The sequence below is a fragment of the Onychostoma macrolepis genome, chromosome 07, assembly GCF_012432095.1.
Source record: "Onychostoma macrolepis isolate SWU-2019 chromosome 07, ASM1243209v1, whole genome shotgun sequence".
Classification (NCBI taxonomy): domain Eukaryota; kingdom Metazoa; phylum Chordata; class Actinopteri; order Cypriniformes; family Cyprinidae; genus Onychostoma; species Onychostoma macrolepis.
In genome coordinates, this window is record NC_081161.1 from 2,767,241 (window position 1) to 2,781,378 (window position 14,138).

The following is a 14,138-nucleotide window of genomic DNA, read 5'->3' on the forward strand; positions in this document are numbered from 1 at the left end:
TCGGAGGAATTTATTCGCAAAATGCATTTCCATCTCCCATTATTCACATCAACCCTATTTCACACAAGTCAAAAACCACCTCAAGTGAGCGTAACATTTTTTTTTTGTGAATTAAGGGATTTTTAATCGAAATTTGGCGTTTCTATGACTCATTTCTCATGCGATACTTCAAAATGCGCATTAAAATAGGGTGATGGAAACCCGGCCTGTTGTCTCATTCCCCAATCAAATGGAGGAAAACAAGCATGTGTAAGGACTGTCATCTTTGATCTCTTTCTGATATCCATAACTATCTTAATTACCATTCCTCTTATTCCAGATGATCACGTCCTGATGCAGTTTCTTCATCATCTAATTGCATTGCATTTATATTGAAACATCTGACATCTAATTTTATCCAAAGTACTTAAATGCATTTTTTCTTCTTTGCATTTCTTCCTGCCATTGAATATTGTTACATTTGTCTGCTAAATGCATTCATGTCAATGTGCATTCCTAGGAAATGAACCCATGACCTTGAAGGTTTCATTAGCAAAATCCAGTAATTTCAATAGGAATCTAATCGAAATGACTGGATTTTGCCAACGAAACATTCCCAGGGTTGCGATCGGGAGTTTTGTGTGAGGATGAAACACCACGTTGATTAGTTTGAATGCGATTTCTGTGATAATGGACCTTTGTTTGCCAGCAAACAAACACGGGGCTTGATGTGGCAGGGCGGGGCCACGGTGGGGGATTTTTGACAAAATCCTATAAACAGCCCAAACTCTTATAGATTAACATACAAATGAAGATGTAGCCTATATGTGCATAACCAATATATACTTTTGTGATTTTAGTTCAATTATTTTTTCTTTAATATTTCTATTATTTAAGGATTTTATTAAATATTAACATCACTGATACGCAAAAGTTTTGGTCAATGCACTTTATCAAATTCTCTCATCAGAAACAACAAAGTGCAGATGTAGCCTACGTGTGATGTAAGATATTAATTAATCATACCCTGCAGACAACAGCTAATCAGCTTGATTACAGCTTATAGTTTTTTTTAGAGTGCTTACACTCACAATTCAGTAATATTCTTTGATATTGTAAATGTTCTGTGTTCGCTGTATAATTTGTTCTTTGTTTGAATAATAGTGGACATGCGCGTTATAATTAAACTTAAAATGTCTTTTTATTAAATGTGATCAGGTTAAATCCAAATTCAGTCTTATTAAAATATTTTTTTCATAATATGGATAGCCTACTTGCCTAAAACATTATGATGTGCGTAGTTAATAGATTACATTAGGCTACAGATTAGACTGCAGTGGTTTGAGCGCGTTTGACCAGAGACTAGAGCGCAATTAAAGAGCAGAGTTTATTGACCGTGGCCGTCTTGAGAAGCGAGAAAGCTTTGGAAAACAGCTAATAAAAAGGACGAGGATATGAATAGCTTTTACAAGTCGGAATGTAAAATTACGGTAATATCGCGTGAACATTCACATGAAATTCTGTCAGTGTGAGGGGGAGATGTAGGGATGCACGCCTCGTGAAAAATACAACCGCACTAGGCTATATATTTCTGATCAGTTTAATAAATAATCACAAAAATTAAGTATTTTGGGGATGATCGAGGGGCAAAAGGAAAATCTCAGACCCGGCCCTGTGGTGGGGGGTGCTGCAGCACCCTCAGCACCCCTAGTTCCCATGAATGCAACAGTCCCTGAATCCTCTGTTTATGGTGCCACGGTGTTTACATTTATTAATTTCTCTTACCTTGTTTGTATTTGAGCAGCAGCTCCCAGATGCCTCTGCGTGCGTACGGATCGACTCCTGCTGTTGGCTCGTCCAGAATCACAACGTTGGATCCGCCCACGAACGCGATGGCGACCGACAGCTTCCTCTGCATCCCACCTGCACAAGGACAGCAGACGGTTGCCAAATCTCCACAGAAAGAGTACGTCAGTGAGAGCAGAGCGCTTGAACGCAGCTGATGCAAACACACCTGAGAGGTTCTTGGCAAGGTCTTTGCGTTTGTGAGGCAGACCCACGTCTCGAATCATCTGATCAATCTCCTTCTTCACCTCTTTAGAGCTCCGGCCCTTCAGACGGGCGTAGAAATAAATGTGCTCCTCCACGGTCAAACTGAAACAAACAGGAACCATGAATATGTGCAAATAAATACTAACTTACACACACACACACACACACACACACACACACACACACAGAGACACAAATAAGAACATATGTAACCCTGGACCACAAAACCAGTCATAAGTAGCACGGGTATATTTGTAGCAATAGCCAAAAATACATCGTATGGGTCAAAATTATAGATTTTTCTTTTATGCCAAAAATCATTAGGACATTAAGTAAAGATAATGTTCCATGAAGATATTTTGTAAATGTCCTACTGTAAATATATCAAAACTTAATTTTTGATCAGTAATATGCATTGCTAAGAACTTCGTTTGGACAACTTTAAAGGCAATTTTCTCAGTATTTAGATTTTTTTTGCACCCTCAGATTCCAGATTTTCAAACAGTTGTATCTCGGCCAAATATTACAAAACATACATCAATGGAAAGCTTATTTATTCAGCTTTCAGATGATGTATAAATCTCAATTTCAAAAAATGTACCCTTATGACTGGTTTTGTGGTCCAGGGTCACATACTGTATGTAATATATAATACTCACATATACTTGTACAAAAATATGAAATATATGGTCATAAACAGATATAAATAGGAGAAGAGAACAGATGAGTTTTCAGATTTTTCTTCATAAAACACTCATGTACAGAAGTAATTCTTAACCCTCTGGGGTCGACGCCCATGGTGAAGCATTTTGTGGCAGATTTTCCTGATAAGGCCGAAAAGAGCTTGAATTACTCTACCATTTTAGATCGGACAGATAAGTGCGGAAGTGATCTGTCACGCATATATGCCACTCATTGTTTAGATCGCTTCCACGCATGCGTCTACTATGCCAGAGCATGTTGATGTGTCATGCATCGGATGTTGTGGACACGCTCAGGACAGTTGGACATTACGGTGGATCAGAGGTAAAAAATGATATAAATACTGTTCAGTTTTTTTGCACAGACCGATCGTTTCATGTCTTCAGACCTCAATGTATCGTCACGAGCCGCAGGGTTTAATTTGGTTTTGTCTGTGTATGTTTTTTTTTTGTCTCTCAAAGCCGTGACTGCAACGGCTTGAGTTAAAAATCTTTGTTTGTGTTCTACTGAAGAAACAAAGTCACCTACATCTTGGATGCCCTGGGGGTAAGCAGATAAACATCAAATTTTCATTTTTGGGTGAACTATCCCTTTAAGGCTGGACCTTCTAATTACCATATTGCAATATATATATATATATATATATATATATATTATTATTATTATTATTTTTTTTTTCAGAAATACAGGTAATTAACTAGAAATTGTTGCCATATGGCAACTTCAGACCATAGAGGGTTAACAAAATATTCACGTGAAGAAAGCAAATATCCTCTGTCACATGTGATGTATATCCTGTTTTTTCTCATGCATTTGTATGAATTGTGACAGATTAATGCCTCAGTCGTAGAATAAACCTGAACTTGAGATCATTTCATCAGTGAAACACAAATGCAGAAAAAGAAAGGAGCTGTAGACTCAGGTTTAGCGGTGCAGGTGAGGGCTAATTTCGCTAGCGTGACAGTGCAGGAACAGAGCTGCAGTTCACTCCTGAAAGCCCTGACGACTGTCAGAATTGAACTGAACTGTCATTGCCTGCAGCTCTGAAATCTTTTTTGCATGTAAAAACATTTTTGAGTTGAACCGTGATTACCTCGAATTTTTGAGTATTTGTTTTGAAAGAACATTTTGACGCTTTCAAGCTGAACTGCTGTCTTCTTTGAGAAGACCTGAGCTGAACTGCTCTGTTTCTGCTGAATTGTTACTCATCTCATGAGGCTTTCATTAGCTGTCAAACCTTGTTCTCAGCTTTTTCAGAGTTCAGATGTGTCAGTATTCAGACCCTGCACAAATAAAGCACTGCATTTGTTTCCTGTGATTATGGTGAAAGACAGGAGGATATTTTACTCGTTGAAGAGGACGTTGTGTTGTGGACACATTCCCAGGTGAGTCCTGATGGTGTCCATGTCTGTGCGGATGTCGTAGCCGTTAATGTAAGCCGTACCAGAGGTGGGAGCGAAAAGACCCGTCAGTATTGACCTGGTGAACAAGAAAAATATTACACAAATGAAAATAAACAACACCATGAACTCACGAGTGTCTAATGCACAGGAGATTTCATGTTGAGACAGAGCATGCCTCTTTTTACTTTGCATTATTTGCATTATTAGATCTGAACTGTAGTAGGTTTGTGTATAATGTATAAAGTGGCCCCAAAAATGTTTTTGGACACCTAAGCTACAATTAAAAATGTATGCATGTGATTGCATATACAGTGCCATCCACTAATATTGGCACCCTTGATAAATATGAGCAAAGGTGGCTGTGAAAATAAATCTGCACTGTTTATCCTTTTGATCTTTCACTCTAAAAATTCACAAAATTCTAACCTATCATTGAACCAAAACAATTGAAAGTGGGGAGAAAATCTCATGATGAAAATAAATGTTTTTCTCCAATGAATGTTGGCCACAATTATTGGCACCCCTAGAAATTATTATGAGTAAAATATCTCTGAAGTATATTCCCATTCATATTTACATTTTTTAGCACACCAGGGTGACTAGGAGCATGAAATTGTAACTATTTCCATAAACTATTGCATAGGTATTTTTTCTTTATATTGAAAACTAGATTTGTTCAGTTCTCTTTCTTGAGTCTTGTAACATCAAATGACACAGTCAAACTTTCAACCCTACATTACCAGAAAAAAAACTATTTCTGAGTAGACAAGCAATAAGAAACGCTATAATATGCAAACTATTATGTCATCATCACAGCATTTGACTTCAAGGCAATTGTGAAAACTGCACCATAAACCGGACCGATCAACAGTTTAAACTTTCAACCAAATAAACTCATCTTTGCCAGGGCCAAAAATCTAGTGTTTTTTGGTCTATGGCCATTGCTCAAGGTGTGTGAAACACATGTAAGAGTGTCTGAAACCCACATGGTGGTGGTTTTTCCGGCTCCGTTGTGTCCTAAAAATGAGGTGATGTGATCCTGATAGAAGTCCAGACTGAGTCCGTCCACAGCCAGTTTATTTCCCGTCTTATAGACCTTCACCAGGTTTCTGATACAAACTCCAGGCTTCATTCCAGGCGGAGGATTTTCCAGGTAACCTGCAGCACACATGTTCAGTCAGCTGGATTCTGATGGGGAATCATCTGTTCAGATCTGCATGCTGTGTGTGTGTGTGTGTGTGTGTTCATACCTCTCTGATTCTCCAGCTCGTGGATCAGGTCGGGTTGGGCATCAGATCCGACTGGAGTGCCGCACCAGTACGAGGACGTGAAGGGAAAATACCAGGGCTTTGGGATGCCATACTGACCTAAAGATAGATACGAACAAGTGTTTAAGCAAGTCCTGCTTTATCTGCATACATACAGTTCAGTCATGTGAAGCGCAACAGTCAAAAGTTTACATCCCCCTTTCAGAATCTGCAAAATGTTAATTATTTTACCAAAATAAGAGGGATAATACAAAATGCATGTTATTGTTTATTTAGTACTGACCTGAATAAGATATTTCACATAAACGATATTTACATATTACGAAAAAAAAAAAGATGAATTTATAAAAATAACCCCGTTCAAAAGTTTACATCCCCTTGATTCTTAATATTGTGCTGTTACCTGAATGATCCACAGCTGTTTTTTTTTGTTTGTTTTTTGTTTTTTTAGTTCAGTGATAGTTGTTCATGAGTCCCTTGTTTGACCTGAACAGTTAAACTGCCTGCTGTTCTTCAGAAAAATACTTCAGGTCCGACAAATTCTTTAGTTTTCCAGAATTGTTGTGTATTTGAACCCTTTTCAACAATGACTGTATGATTTTGAGATCCATCTTTTCACAATGAGGACAACTGAGGGACTCATATGAAACTATTACAGAAGATTCAAATGCTCACTGATGCTCCAGAAGGAATAACCATGCATTAAGAGCTGGGTGTGAAAACATTTGAACAGAATGGAGATGTGTAAATTGTTCTTATTTTGCCTAAACATCGAATTTTTTTCATTTAGTACAGCCCTTCAGAGACTACAGAAGATAGTTACATGTTTCCCAGAAGACAAAATACGTTTAAATTTCCCTGATCTTCAAATTCAAAAAGTTTTCACCCCCCGGCTCTTAATACATGGTTTTTCCTTCTGGCGCATCAGTGAGCGTTTGAACCTTCTGTAATTGTTTTACAGAAGTAAATGTAACATTTAAATTTTTTATCAATTCAATTAAATTTCTTTTCTTGTGAACTACATGTAAACATCTTTTATGTGAAATATCTTATTCAGGTCAGTACTAAATAAACAATAAAATGCATTTTGTATGATCCCTCTTATTTTGGTAAAATAATTAACATTTTGCAGATTCTGAAAGACTTTTGACCTCAACTGTATATAACAAATCTCAACTGTTTGATTACTAGTATCATCGCAAAAAGGCACTATATTATCATCCAGCTCTAATCTACTAAATGCGACTGTAAGGCATATTAGGAATATTAAGATCATTAATCATGGTTTTATGTAAAGCTGCTTTTAAACAATGTATAATTGCGAAAAGCGCTATAGAAATACATTTGACTTGACTGAATTATACACTTCTGTGGCAGTTTATCTGACTTCATTTAAGTATAATGTTAGTCAAGGTTTTAATACCATTTACTGGTCTCAAAAATCACAAATTCATAATTGAAGTGAATATTTCTCATGATCAGGAATTGAAAATTGAAACCTTTTCACACCAGGGAAAAGTTAAAAGAAGTTTTATCTAAATCAACTGCTGACAAAAAGTGTTTAATGTACAAATGTACTGTATCTGTGAAGCACAATTTTTATTACAGCAGCTTTTACTCCTCTATTATTATCATTATATTCTAATATACTCCTATATCACACTTTGCCTTTAACACTGCATTACAGTACGTCACATTATCAGATGGATGGTATCTTGAATTAAACCACAGACATTTGTGTCTCGGATGTGAAGGGCTGGATTGCTTTTTCTTTTCACTCTTGGTGTGAACTAGATTACATCTGTGATTCACTTCTAGTCTTTAAAATGAGCCAGACTATTTCTACTAATACAGACTACTGCTCAGAAGTTAGGGGTTGGCAATATTTTTTTTTATGTTTTTGAAGAAAGTCTCTTCTGCTCAGCTGCATTTATTTGACCAAACATACAGTAAAACCAGTAATATTGTGAAATATTATTACAATTTAAAATAGCTGTTTTCTATGTGAATATCTGTAAAAATGTAATTTATTTCAGTGATCAAAGCTGAATTTTCAGCATCATTACTCCAGTCTTCAGTGTCACATGATGCTTCAGAAATCATTCTAATATGCTGATTTGCTGCTCAAAAACATTTCTGATTATTAGCAATGTTGAAAACAGCTGTATTTTTGTGTAAACCGTGATACATTCAGTTTGCCAGGATTCAGGGGAAAAAAGAAAAGAAAAAAAAACAAACAAATAGTTGTATTTGTTCCTTTGGAATTTATATTAACACAAAATGTTGAATAAAATAAAATTAAAAAATTAAAAAAAATAAAATAAAATAAAAATAAATAATAAAATACAAAAGATAAAAAAAATAATAATACGATGCAATATTTCTGAAATGACAATGAAGACTGGAGTAATGCTGCTGAAAATTCAGCTTTGCAACATATTAATACATTACATATGAAAATATAATCATATAGAAATATTATTAATTATTCATAATGTTCATAAAGTTTTTTTTTTTTTCAAAATCTTTTGTATGTATGTTGTATGTTTTCAAGGTGCTTCTGTGTTTACAGACTGCCGTACCCGGGTAGATGTTCTCGATGTACCAGGTGAGTATCCAGTAAATGAATGCGTCGAACAGCATCATGAAGATGGAGACGATGAAGGAGTAACGGTCGTCCTCCTGCGGACTGACCCAGATGTTTCTCCACTGAATGCCAATGCCCTGCTCTTCATAACGGGAGAAATTCTCACAGCCGTATCCGAACGCCACACACGACAGCAGGCTCTGTTGGGACAGAGACAGAGAGGTCAGACACACGCCTGATCCACGCCATTAATATAAATGTAAATTTTTCCCTCCCATGTGCATTTTTACTCAGGTATGAATATGAGATCAAAACAACGGCATTACTGCGATCCACAATTTCAAAGTAAACAGTGTGTGTGTGTGTATATGTGTGTGTGTGTGTGTAGGACGGTACGGCTCGCATTAATGGGCCTGCAGGCTCATTCATCTGGACTAGACAGCGGCGCCTGAATGCCAAGACGCTCACACACACACACACACACACTCAGATAAGAGGAAGCCATCCACACACTGCTGAATAGAGCGAATCTCTTTGCGTGAGATAAAGGTCACTCTGATTGGTCACAATGACGGAAGTGCGGCTGTAAGTCATTTAGTTGGTCTTTCTCTTTTTCAAAGGGCAAAAGTGCCCATCCATTGCTCTTCTCTTCAGGTGTGGGTCATCGCTATCACTCTCTCTCGCACTAATGTACTTCCTCACTGGAGATGAATGGATGAGCTCATCCAGAGGAGATCTGAATCTCTTCCTGTGGATTTGTACCTTAAGAAGAGCTGAGCGCTTCATTCAGTCTGTGTGAGTAAGTCATGCATTACATGAATGCACAGGTCAAATAACACATTCTTTTCTCTCCTCACTTCTAACTCTGTACATTCTTGTTAAAGTAAGAAGTACACATTTTTCTTCTCTTTTGTTTCAGGACCTTGTGCAGATCTTGGGCTTTATTGTATATGCTCCCCCTGTCAACTAGCTTGGCCCCCCCCTTTGGCCCCCCTAAATCTGGAATCATATCACACCAAACAATTTTGGGTGAAATGCTCAATTTGTCCTGTAAACTATATAAAAACAAAACTGCTGTTAAATTCAAATCTGAGTTCGCTGGCTGGCACCGAGCCAGAGACACACACGTTTTTAAAGCACTGCGCATTATAACCAATCACATAAGATTCTGTTGAGTTTATGATTGCAAGGACCAATCAGAAGCGTTCAGATGAGTCATCGCCAAAGCACCGCTATTTCGTCACCGCACGCGCTCGCTGACTGAATTCTCTCCTCAGAAACAACAAAGTGAAGATGTGCGAATGTAAGTAAGATATTAATTTCACAGTGTAAACAGCTTTAGAGATTATTATGGGAGTTTTTGGGAGTGCTTGAACTCGCTGGACTGAAGCGAAAATGTTCTTTGATAATGTAAACGTTCTTTGCTCGTTTTGTACAATGAAAGTGTTATGGGCTAATTAGTAACTTACAATGTTTTTATTAAATCCACATAAAATACAAAGTTAGTCATATTATATGTTTATGGTATGACACTCATTTTATGGTATGACATCTGGTACTTAAGTAAAAAGACGGATTTTTATGCAAAGTTAATATTACACTATTAGGCTAACTTACTTTGCCTATCGCCCATTATAGATCAACTAATATAATCTATAAAGGTGCAAAATGTATTTACTTACACATATTTGAGAATCGAGATATTTCATGATATATTTTGGGAATATTTCGAATAAAAAAATAATAATACATAAGACTATATCAGTTATACAGTGGTATTGTGGCTGCTGTGTGTCATATAACAAGCATGAGAGCGCCCCTCACTTGTACTCCCTCAACAATGATGCCCCTGACATACAAAATTATTCTGACATGTCAAAATAAATGAAACATGATGAAATATTCATTTCAGTTGAAATTGTTATAGATTACTTTTAGAGATTGCAATGATACATGACATGGTGAAAAATGACTGAATTAATAATACTTAAAGTAGGTTAGGATGCATTTTAAAATTGTGCCCCCTAAAAGCACAAGTGTCCCCCCCCCCCCCCCACACACACCCCCAGTTACTGTGGTCTAGAACCGCCCCTGTTTCTACTTTGCTAGTGTTTTTTTTTTTTTTGGCCCAAAAAGATACTTAAATGTGATGTGAATGTCATGTTTTGTTTTTAATTGCTATTAAATTAAAATGTATTATAGCTTAACTTAATATTATATGCAATTAGCTGAACTTTAATGTTTTGACCCACTTAAGTAGGACTTAAGTATTTCATTACATGTAATTTTATAATTACTTCTATTGTCTTTGACATGTGGTTAAAGTACTTCTGAATGTACTGACGAGCATTTATTAATTTCTGCTGAAATTTCTATGTCATGTATTGATGAAGTTGCAATTTTGTTTTCTCTTTCTTGATGGTTTTTTTTTGGCAAAAACTTTTAAAAAGAGTACGTATTACGTATAATGTACTTTAAAATGCATATATTTATAAGTGTGATCTGAATGTAGTGTTTTCGGACACTTAATTGAATGTTAAATGCAATTAAATGTAAATGCATTATAGTTTAAATTTACATTAAATGCAACTTTAGAGCAATGTTTACCCTCTTAAGTAGGACTTAAGTACATCTTTATATGTAACTTAATTTCATTTTATTGTAATTTCATATTTTACTTGCATTGTCTTTGATATACAGCTAAAGTGCACTTAAATATTTGCAATCAAACATTCGCAATGACGAAATTGCATATTAGTACATTTAAAATATATTACCTGTAATATTGAATAACCCACTACAGTTAAAATTATAATTTTAGTGAAATGTCAACACATCAAAATAAGTGTACTTCTTTAAAGCATGACAAAAGATTATTAAAACAATGATTTAAAATGTACTTCAAAGTAAAACTTTTAATTTGACATTATTACAAAGGTCACTTTTTAAAAGTGTACTTAAGTGTGTTTAGAAACAGTCATGAAAGCCTCTCTCTTTAAGTCACTTAAGTGGCCTTTTATTTCATTAACATTATTTTTTAAGAATGCACTTTTTAAGATTCAAAGTACACTACAAGCACACATTCAGCACAATAAAGCGCACATTTGGATGTACTTTCTGATGATTAGATGTATTAGGACACGAGTCCTCCGGGTGGCTGCAGAGGTGTGTTGAATGAATCTCACCGTGGCGATCTTGGCGCCGAAGCCCATGACGTCCCTCCAGGCATAGCAAAGCACATGAGGCAGGTAGAGCAGGAAGTAGATGAGACCCCCACAGGCGGCTGCCAGATTCGCCCGAGAGAAAAACACACTGATGAAAAAGCACTGCATGACAGTGGCCACGCAGAAGACCAGGAGGAAGACGAAGATCACAGATGGGTCGCTGTATCGCAGAACCTTTCCATACTGAGAGAAAGAGACAAAGAAGTGGAGAGAAAAATGATAGGGCAAACATTGTTATTGTCAGATTTGCTGAGACAAACGATGGATTTGTCTACGGAGCATGAAGACATTCAGCTGTAACCACGTGAAAGCTTTTCAGAGCCTCTAATGAACGTTGCATTTGAGTTTCCATGGATGCATTAATAATGCAACCTGATAATTACAAAGCACAACAACACATTTAAAATCCACTCGTTTGAGAGAAGAGCTTACATCTGTCAAGAGCAGTGATAGAGAGAGAGAGCTGATTAAAAGACAGATCTGTGATTGAATAAGCGGTGGGCGTCATGGCTCTGGTGGGGTGAGCTAAATAAATCATGTGTGCACTCGAATATAAACTCATCTGTCATGTTCTTCAACCTGCTGGTCCCACACAGAGTCACACTGCCCAACCAAAACCGTCCATTCACAAACACTGCACCATTTGATCCGACACAGCTTTGACACTCCAGAGCAGTTCTGTTCAAGATGATTGGCTGATTAATAAATGAAACAATTGCTATCATTAATTTCATGATAAAGTGCTTCAACATACCTCACTGTTATGTGTTGGTGAATGTAAGTAGTTAACTTTTGGTAGCACTTCGTTTATTTCAATGAAAAAAATATGGATTGGAGGAAGACCAAATTGGTGAAAAGGATGTTGAATGAGACGTCAAATGAGAGCTGGGATATTAGCTGGACACACATTCTGGGATGCGCAAAAAAATATTTGAAATAGTAGAAAAAGTATCTCATTATAAATCGACCTGCTTACATATGCCACTTGCTTGAAAAATGAATATTCCTGGATTTAAATAACCTTTTGATAACTGCATGTAAACTGACACTAAAAAAAAAACAAAAAAACATCTAAATTAGTTGTTTTTATTCAAGTCAAACATATTGTTTAGCATCACTGAATCAACCAACTGAATCAAATACATTAATTTGTACCAGCAAAACTATTTTCATGGGTTAAATAATGTAGAAATATATGTACTCTGTATATATAAAACCAGTTTTTACAGAGTACATTAGGCTTCATGGCCTTCATGTTTACATTCCTACTAATCAAAACTGATGAACTTCCTCCAATCAATAAATTACACTAAAAAAAAAATAACCAGTCTGCATTTGGTTATTACAGTTTATTGATTATGCCTCTGGTTGTTGCTATATTTAAACACAAGTTCAATGAACAACTGTCAAAGTATATAAATAACAGCAGTTCCCAACCTTTTTGACTCCAAGTCCCAAGTGTTAAATATAAAAACATGATGAAAATAAGTGTAATAAACTATTAATTCAACAAAACATATTAAACTCCAGAAGTTTGCGGGTGAATTAAATTATCTTGATTTTTAGTTGCTTGTAGCTCATCTTATTTTAAAACCTTTTAGATTACCTTGAGGCCAATAATAGTAAACAGTTTGTCTTCTCCCCTTTCATGCTCATCACATTGGTCTAGCTGCAAAAGCATCCAGCTTTACCAGCTTGAGCAACTAAAAGATCATCATTGTCTATTAAAAATCATTTAAGGCTAGAGTCCAACCTGGAATTCATCTTTTCAGCAGGACAGGCTAAAATGTTTATGAACCACTAGTGCAAAGCTGAGGAAGCTCTCTGATCCAGTGTACTCCAGATCAGATCTTGGATCCGGTGTACCGCAGTGTTTGTGAATGGCAGTGAATCAGCATTAATCACCTTGAGAATGACAGTGAGGAGCGCGGCGCTGATAGCGAGGGGCAACGTGCTGCTGATGGCCCAGCTCAGCCAGTAGGTGGAGCTCTTCAATCCCATCATTCTCACAGTCTCCTTCAGACGCGCCTCCTTCTCCTGAACCACTCCCTTGACTATCAACGCAACCGAGAAGATCCACGCTAAAGTCATATATAGAGGTAGGGAGCGTGTCAGAGATCGCAGAAACCTACACATGCACAAACAAACAAGCGTGAAAACTTGCTTGCACACTTCATTCAAAGAGTTATTTCACACACACACACACACATATATATATATATATACACACACACACACACACACACACACACACACACAGACAGACAATAAAACCAAGCAGAGTTCTTCCCAAAACAACAGGTTTTCTATAACTCATTTAACATAGACACCACAGAAAATATGCTATCTGTCACTAAAGTCCTTTGGAGGTAAGAGATGCCTCCAGATTATCTGTCCTCAAACTGAACTGTCTGCTGCCTATAATACAGTAAATCACTAGATTCTCCAGTCCATTGGGCATCACAGGACCTTTACCCCACTGCCTTGAGATCTACATCACTGGTAGATCCTTCAGGGTATTTTGGAGGGAAAGAGAGTCACAGTCACATCAACCAACCACTGGGGTACCAGAGGGTTCAGTGCGTGGCCCGCTTCTTTTATCAAATTACACAACATCGCTGGAGACAATAATTCTGGCACATGGATTTTTTTTCAACCTGACAGTCCCACAGCAGGTGCACAGATCTTGACTTGCCTAGTAGACATGTTAACACTATCTTACCTACACTCATATTTATAAATGTATGCTCCCTCCAGAAATCTGCTGTCAGTGAGTGAGAGGCGCCTCATGGTACAAACACAAAGAGACACAAGATCACTTTCCTTTTGTCACTGTACCTCAAAGGAAGGATCTTTCATTTCTCCATCCAAAAAGAGTATTCAAGATACATCAAATACAACATGATCTCATCAAATAATAACT

General features: G+C 36.8%; 1 protein-coding gene across 1 annotated transcript in view; it reads right to left on the reverse strand.

Annotated features, from left to right (window-relative positions):
• Nucleotides 1–14,138, reverse strand: part of LOC131544248 (phospholipid-transporting ATPase ABCA1) — a 188,333-nt gene that overhangs the window by 80,388 nt on the left and 93,807 nt on the right. The window contains 8 exon segments of the mRNA XM_058782324.1: nt 1,765–1,902; nt 1,994–2,133; nt 4,081–4,212; nt 5,123–5,294; nt 5,387–5,503; nt 7,987–8,191; nt 11,177–11,398; nt 13,121–13,343. Of these exon segments, the coding sequence (XP_058638307.1) occupies nt 1,765–1,902; nt 1,994–2,133; nt 4,081–4,212; nt 5,123–5,294; nt 5,387–5,503; nt 7,987–8,191; nt 11,177–11,398; nt 13,121–13,343 (1,349 nt within the window).